Source organism: Propithecus coquereli, unplaced genomic scaffold (assembly GCF_000956105.1).
Source record: "Propithecus coquereli isolate 6110/MARCELLA unplaced genomic scaffold, Pcoq_1.0 Scaffold12, whole genome shotgun sequence".
Taxonomy (NCBI): domain Eukaryota; kingdom Metazoa; phylum Chordata; class Mammalia; order Primates; family Indriidae; genus Propithecus; species Propithecus coquereli.
The window spans coordinates 9511589-9519761 of record NW_012136080.1 but is presented as its reverse complement, the minus strand read 5'-3'; the positions used below and the strand labels follow the sequence as shown (position 1 = coordinate 9519761).

General features: G+C 31.7%; 2 protein-coding genes across 2 annotated transcripts in view; one reads left to right on the top strand and one right to left on the bottom strand.

Moving 5' to 3' along the window:
* The window catches only part of NPHP3 (nephronophthisis 3 (adolescent)), a 46107-nt gene extending 43936 nt beyond the window's left edge, over positions 1–2171 (top strand). Inside the window, exons 24-26 of the mRNA XM_012663338.1 lie at positions 521–646; positions 1222–1337; positions 1954–2171. Of these exons, the coding sequence (XP_012518792.1) occupies positions 521–646; positions 1222–1337; positions 1954–2134 (423 nt within the window). The 3' untranslated portion in view covers positions 2135–2171. The remainder of the gene's footprint in view (positions 1–520; positions 647–1221; positions 1338–1953) is intronic.
* A 3878-nt stretch (positions 2172–6049) lies between these two features.
* UBA5 (ubiquitin-like modifier activating enzyme 5) overlaps positions 6050–8173 on the bottom strand; it is a 21252-nt gene continuing 19128 nt past the window's right edge. The window contains exons 7-10 of the mRNA XM_012663311.1: positions 7505–7640; positions 7177–7252; positions 6915–7021; positions 6050–6375 (exon numbers count right to left, since the gene is read on the bottom strand). Of these exons, the coding sequence (XP_012518765.1) occupies positions 6292–6375; positions 6915–7021; positions 7177–7252; positions 7505–7640 (403 nt within the window). The 3' untranslated portion in view covers positions 6050–6291. The remainder of the gene's footprint in view (positions 6376–6914; positions 7022–7176; positions 7253–7504; positions 7641–8173) is intronic.

Genomic DNA, 8173 nt, shown 5'->3' with positions numbered 1-8173 from the left:
GTGCCAGGGAAGTCTGCTTTCATTTAGTGTCCTTACAGAACTTCCTAGACTGTTTTTAGATTTTGTGGTCATCCTGACACTGAAGTTTATGCTTTGGTAAGAAGGATACATGATTACTGTTTCTGCCTGACTTTCACGTGAAAGGAAATAGAAAAATCTGGAAGGGGTTTGGTGGGAAATGAGTTTTTTATTTTGATGTGGTCTCCAAATTATGTGCCGTGGCAAACCTTTAACTGGTGTATTTTTACTACACTAGTAGCAGTGAGTAATAATGGGTGATCCTAAAGGACTTTATGAATTATCAGAGAAAATGGTTTTACATTCAGCATAGCATAGCTTATGTATTCTCTTAAATTTTCTGTTATCTATAAACTTACCCATTAAACTGGGAGGGAATGTTTCTGAGATTCTTTTCCCTCAAAATTACTCTTTAATATGAAATTTCATTTATGGAAAAAGTTCTCATCAGATAGCATTTATTGCCTTAATATTTTTGGTAGATTTCACTTTTGTTTTTTAGGGGAAACTTGACAAAGCTGTACCTTTGTATGAATTGGCTGTTGAAATACGACAGAAATCCTTTGGCCCAAAGCACCCTAGTGTAGCTACTGCCTTGGTGAACTTAGCTGTTCTTTATAGCCAAATGGTAAGTTCCCACATTTAACTCTTTATGAATGAATGATTTTAAGGCATAAAATATAGATATAACATGAGTTATATATGGCACAGTAAATATAATCAAAGAAAATTTAATGTTATTTATTTGTAATGCATCCTTGTATTGAAATTAGATTTGTAAGATGGTTCCTGCCTCTTAGTGTAAATCACTAAGTGTTCAGTTCAGAGAATAGGCTGAGTTTTTTAAATTCTGGAGATGTCCTACCTTTCTATATATAATATTCTTTAGGCTTATGGCATTTGCCTGTGATGGATGAGAAACACGTGTGGTACCTGTTGGCAATAAAGGAACAGGTTTGTGCTTATATGATTGGATTATGGTCAAATGGTTACCAAGCCAGGTCTAAAACTTAGGTATCTGACTTTCTGTTATATTGCTGCTCCTGTAATTATTTATAAATTAATCTGTTTATTTATATCTTTTAGGAGGATATTAACATTTTTAAAGTACTTACCAAAGTAGGTCAGTTTATTCTAAAATATATTAATTTTAGAAATCCAGTGTGTTCAAGTGAGCATTATTACTTTTTTTTTTTTAATAAGAAAAAACATGTTGAAGCCTTGCCATTATATGAAAGAGCATTAAAGATTTATGAAGACAGCCTGGGTAGGATGCATCCTCGAGTTGGAGAAACATTAAAAAATTTAGCTGTGCTTAGGTAAGAATATTTTTCACTTCCTAATACAGTCCAACTTTTTTAGAAGAGCTTTAATTTGACTCATCATGGAACAGCACAAAATATTTATTGCTGAATGTTTTCTTCTTGCAGAGGGGGTTGTTTTTTTGCTAATCAGCTTCAAGAGATACTAAAGCAGTATCCAGAAGCAAAATGAAGGCTATGTGATCTATTTTGCAGATGAGTGTATCATGGCAAATAGTGAAGGATGGTTTACATTTGCAACTAAATGGCTTTGGGAGTAATATGGGCAATTTGCTGTCCTCAGAGCTAATTTACCATTAAGTATATGTTAACTTTTGCTTGCTCATTTGTGTTTATCTCAGGATGCAAAGAATACCTAGCTTAACTTAGCAATTTCACTGTATCCATTATAACATGGTTTTATGGTGTCCACATGAGACCCTGAAATATTCCACACTATAGAAAGAAGAGTTTGAGTATTCTATTTTATTGGTCTGAGTAAATGCAATGGAAAAAGAAAGGGGGACAAAATGGGCAATTATTCACAATGCGTTTTTCTGTATCCCATAAGGTCATTTATAATTGGTAAGAGGTTATATTCTCGTTTTAAGAGTTTTTTTTTTTCCTCTCAAAGTTATGAAGAAGGTGATTTTGAAAAAGCTGCTGAACTCTACAAAAGGGCAATGGAAATAAAAGAAGCAGAAACATCACTCTTGGGTGGAAAAGCTCCTTCACGACATTCATCAAGTGGAGGAGACACATTTAGCTTAAAAACGCATTCTCCTAATGTTTTCCTTCAACAAGGACAAAGGTAGTAGCCGATGCAATTCTTTGCCATTGTACTTTAAAACATAGAATATGACACTTTAAAAAAATGTTTTTAAGGAAATTTTTTTATACAACTTTGCGTGATTTAACTGATATTTGTATGAAACTGTATTGGACACATTGTTTGATTTGTAATCGTGTCAATTTTAGTTGTTTAAGAGAATTTTCCTATTGTATGGGCTCTGGATCCAAGGATGTAGACACTTTATTAATAGAATTCTAAGACGGCATGAGGAAAAGACTGGTCTCTGTTCAACAAGAGCTGGCAGAGCAGTTAAGGAGTTCAAGAATTCCATGATTCTTTTCAGCTCTCAAGAGCTACTTTAGCCTCACTATTCCTTGTCTTGTGTTTAAGCAGTAGTCTAGCCCAATTCTCTACCTCACAGGAAAGTTTCAAGGATTAAAAGGATAATATTTATGAAAGATTTGAATTGTCTTCAGTGAAATTAGTCAAAAGAATCCCTGATTGCCATATTTTTTTAATTCTTTTTTATTCTCTTTCACTTGAGCAAATTGGGCCAGTCCCCGTTTTCTGTACTGTCTACATTGTATATTGTTTATTACTGTGTAGCATGTATCTGCAGTGTCTGAAGTCTTAATGTATTAGTAGTAACAAGTCAAGCTCTTTAGCATTCTTTGACCATTCCCAAAATATAGATGACTTTCTCCTGTATTCTCCTTCTTAAATGGTCTAAATCTGTCTCTTCATTTACCTCAAATTAGTCTACCATGTTTGTACTGAAAACTAAATATTTTTTATAAATATTGCCACATTTTGGATATTGTTTTATACCATTTATATATTTAAAAATCTTCATCAATTTTAATACTTGTAAGATCCCAACATGTATTAAATGTAAAGAAAGATGTAATAACCGTACTTTACTGTTTTAAAATAAAAGTGCAATTTCAGATTCTCTTTTTTTCTACTCTGGCTACCATTCTGTATAATTTTTAAAGAAATACATCATTTTTAAAAAGACTTGAATATTAATATTTGCTGAGTACTTTGCTCAACTTAAACTTTTGGTTAATGTTCTCTGAGGCCTGGTTACTCACAGGCTGGTCCATGAACCAGCATCACCACCACCTGGGAGCTTGTTAAAAATTCATACTCTCAGGCTTTCTCTCCCCAGACTTACTAAATCAGAAACTGCATTTTAGCTAGGTCCTCAGGTAATTCATATGTGCGGAAGTTTGAGAAGCAATATTATAACTCTAAGGCACTATCGTGGTAACTTAAAAGAAATTAGGCAGGATTTTATAAAATGAGCATCCTTCTTCCCCCTTTTGGGAATTCAAGAAGGAAAAATAGAAAATAAAATATAACCATAACATATCTTTCTGGGTTTGCCAGCTGTGAAAGGCACAAAGTAACTGAATTCACAAATATACTAGACATTGATTTTAGAATTAAGCAATTAGAGTTTAAAATTTGATTATTTAGTGGCATAAGTAATTTAATACATGGTAAGTAATGTATTAAATTTACTACCATCAAAAACTGCCTTAGAAAATCTGAGACCAGTACTCTGGAACCCTGAAAAAAAGAAAAACCAGCTTAAGAATAATACGTATTCTTTGTATCTTTAAAATTTGGACTTGAAACATACAAAAAAGCAGAAACTTCTAATATTATTCAGAGTGACTTTATGGTAATACAAGTTATAGTTGAGATGATTATATATTTCAAAAGAATTAACTGTAAATATAATAAAAACCAAATTTTGATCTTACTACTTGTACTGCCTACTTAAATGTTTTCATGTAGAATGCCTACTTAAAAATAGCTGGGACAAGCATCTCTGTGTATGTGTACTTGAGGTTCTGAAATAGGAATATTATGTTCACATTAATATACACCCTCACAATGAAAAAGGTGTATATTAACTTTCAGACAACTCAATTATAAATCTGAATTGGTAGATACAAATTTTGCTTTGTTATAACCTTCATTAATCAATACTTTACAGAAAGGGAAATATGAAAGAAATGTGATGGGGGTCAAAGCTTCCTTAATATTCTTAAATGTCTATTACCTTTTTGTGTTGGTAAGTGTGTTTGTACATATCCATGGAGTATTTTTATGAAAAGAAACCCATAATATTCATTTTCTCTACTATATTTGAGTAGAACCATAAATTAACTTCCCAATGAGAAAGGAATTAAAGTTGAATATATTGTTTGTTTTACTATCATTTAGAGTCTCTGTGTTAAGGCAATTTGGGGACTGCTTTTCCGTTTTTCACATTAGAATCAATAGTATTTATAATCTGGTCAAACACTATAGTTTTACTTAGTGATGCAAAATTCAGGGATTAATTAACAGTTGCCTTGTTATGCAAATTTTTCATGGCACATAGACTGGTTAGGAAAGCACTCTTGGTAGCAACAGATATCTGTTACCAGATTTTTTTCTGGTAAAATAATCCAGTAGTTTTTAATGAAAGATCAGATAAAAAAAATTGCTCAGATAAATTACGTAAGATTTAGTACAGTGTGAGACACCAGCAGTGATGCAGGGCCAAGTTACAGCAGATAAAAGGTCTTTAGAAGATGGTGAATTCTAGATATTACACGTTAGCAATCATTTTATAATTACAAGTAAAACCTTACCAAATTCATGTACCAAAGTTTCCAAAGAATTATTTTAGAAAGACTTCCATTTCATTTTTGAAATTCAAAACATCCCTAGTAATTAAAAAGGCTGTTTTACAAATTTTTTAAAAATGGTAAAATACCTACCAAGGCGACATAAGTTTCATGGCTGGAAAAACTATCCCCCTGCTTTCCTGACTTACTATAAACGTAAGAATCACAGTATATTCCTTGAATCTCAAAACTGATATATTAAACATATTTGATTATTTGATGTTTAAGACTTTCTGAAGTCAGTTTTTAGAACTTTATTTTACAAATAGGGAATGTTTATTTTAATTTTTTACTAATATTTCCTCCCCATATACAATTTATATATTTAAATCTTCAAAGTAAAAATCATCAGAATAGGAGATTAGCATAGAAATAACCTACTGGTAATGGTTACACCTTCATGTTCTGAATATTTACTGGTCTTCAAACCATTGGGAATTTATTTCAACCAAGGTTCTCTAAGCCTCCATTATTTGTATGCAACTCCAGAGAAAACTAGTGTATATTAATTTACAGTTTAGTGGTCACAATCCGGGAAATGATACTTTTCCACTGAATTAATACAAGTCAGTTATTGCAGAGGTAATTTATAACTCTTATGCCCATTCTACAGGACAAATCTTGCCAACATCTCACTATCTATCTCGGGAATCAAATTTAAATGAAGTATTCAGGAGTAGCCTTTGTGATGAGAATAATCTAGATGATATTAGTCTAAATTTATACCTTGCTCTTCAGTAAAGTACAGTGACGCTGGATATATGTTCCATGGATGCAATGATTTCTAGTCCTTGCTCAGTCCAGAATAAAATATAATTTGTACTTTTTGAAAGCACCTTTATCTAGGAAGATAGCTTCCTTTTATTTGCCTTTGTCTTGTTTTGAATATATAATTCACACATTTACAAACTTTTCCAATGACTACATTTCAGCTTGTATTTATCAGGAAACATTTGAGATGATGTTATGTTATAGGTGAACTCTTTGAAATTCATTGTTGGTCAAATTTGTAAAAGTGGGTACTTTTCTTGTAGATGGCAATTCCAAACACAAGTAGATGTTTGCTAGCGCTAATCAACAGACTGTACCTCTTGTCTTGGCTTTCTCCCTATATTTAAAGTCATGTACTACTTTATTATCCATGTCCTCATGCAACAGGCCACAAGGAACTACTGGGGAAAAAAAAGAATATAGGATCAGATTGGTCCTTCTCCCTGCTCCAAAAGGCCAAAACATTTCAATGGCTATGGTTTCAGTAAGATCATTAAGTACCTACAATGGTCTTTTGATGTTTTTTTAGTAGAATGAAACATACATTTTAGGAGTTAGTGATTTAGTTGGGGTGGGAAGCAACAGTCACAGGATTTTCAAAAAGCATAACAATTCAGTTAAGATTATACATAAATTAATGTTGCCCTAAGTTTTTTTTTTTTTTTTAATTTCAAGAGAATAGGCTTTAACATGGGAAATAAAATATATGTCAGTCCATTATCTACATATTCTTCATCTTAGCCATGAGGTCTTCCAAGCTTTCACCAGAATCCTCTACTGTCACCTCAGGTACAGAATCTTCTTGCTGTCAAATGAATAAGGGAAATAAAAACCATATAAAATTCTTGATGCTTAAGAATATATAATCAGTAAGCTTTAACTGTACTCAACAAGTTTGTAAGTAAATTTTCTTTAATAAATATGCCTTCTAATTTTTAGGAGAGAAAGTCCTTTACTTTCCCCAGCTTTTTGATTTATAAGGCAGTAATTTCAATATTCCTGACATCTCTGCTAAAGTTTTTTTAAATGATATTGGGGCTAAAACTATCAATATACAAAAATGACATCTTCATTTTATCAAAATCTATACTTGATTATACTTGATTCATTCATGAGTGAACAAAACCATTATGTCTATGTTTTCAAACAGTTTAAAATAAATTATGAATATCTGCATATTAACACTGAATACCTCCCTCTCACACTTTAATGCCTATAGTGTACAATATATAAAACAGAAAATACTGCATTGGCATTACAAAATAGGAAGATGATGGAAGAAGATAAGTATACATTTTCTCTTATATGATATTTACTTATGAGTAAATCAGATTTTTGAAGTACCTTTTTTGGAATTGTATATGCCACTGTAATTCCTTCAGGTAAGTTTGGAACTGGGCCTGAAGAATTTTTCAGTTCCTCTTCTGAAACCTCAGATACCAGCTCAATACCTGTAGAGTTAAATTTGATCCTGTAACAGTTTTCAAGGAACTTGCTAAGCACTAATTATTCATATTTATATGATTTACATAATCTTATAATTATATTCCCTACCATAAAAGGTTTTGTTTTATGCTGCCATTTCATTTTATAAAAGAATTCCTACCCCACTCGTTATCTTCATGTATTATCTTTTCTTCTTCTTGTACAACTTCCTGTTTGGGCAGTGCTGCTGCCTTCTTCTGTAGAAATCAAACAGTATCAGAGTGTCTTTACTCATTCTCAGTTCTCTGAAGCATTAATCAAGAATTCAGAGAGGCTTTTTATCTTACCAAAAGCAAGACGGGACTTTCATTTTTGAAGTTATGGTGAATAAATTTAAACTATAAAAATCCAGAATCCATTTATCTTGGATTACAAATCTGTTTCTATTTTTTTAAGTTATTGTCCTATGCAGTATGATCCCTCATAGATTCTGACAGATTGACATATACCTTATATTCTTCCTGCTGTTTCCTGCAATTTCTGTCATCACACTGAGGATTTGGCTTCATGGACATAGTAGGAAAAAAATCCTGCATTGCGTTGTATCCAAGGTAAAAACTAACAGTACCAAAATTTAACAGAAACCTAGAAAAACAAATCAAAGTAGACTTAAATAAATAAAACCATAAAAGTACTAGAAGAAAGTAACTGAATTTTCAAAAAATGTTTTTGGAATAGGTAATGATTTATGTAATCTGCAACCCAGAAAATAAAAATTCTATCTTATTTAAAAGTTCTGCCTATTCATAGTAGATGCTTGAATATTGTTGAATGAAGGAAAGAATAAAACTACTCCATTTCATCAACTGTAGAATGCACTATTTTTTGAACGTCTAATAAAAATAGAATGCTTGCACTAAACTATGATATGTAAACAACTTTAAGAAGCATACTGATTTCAGAGACGTTAAAATGTGAGAGAAGTGTGTTTTTAAAATGCCTAAGATACGGTACTAAATCTACTTTAATTTTTTAAAAAATGTTATCTGTAACTTGCCAACTCCCCAGTCAATCTGATTCCTTTTAAAAGCTTCTGTATAGAGAAAAAATCACGTACAAAAGGTAAATGACAAAAGGACAAATATTTGCAAATGCATGTTCTTAATATAAAGACAAAA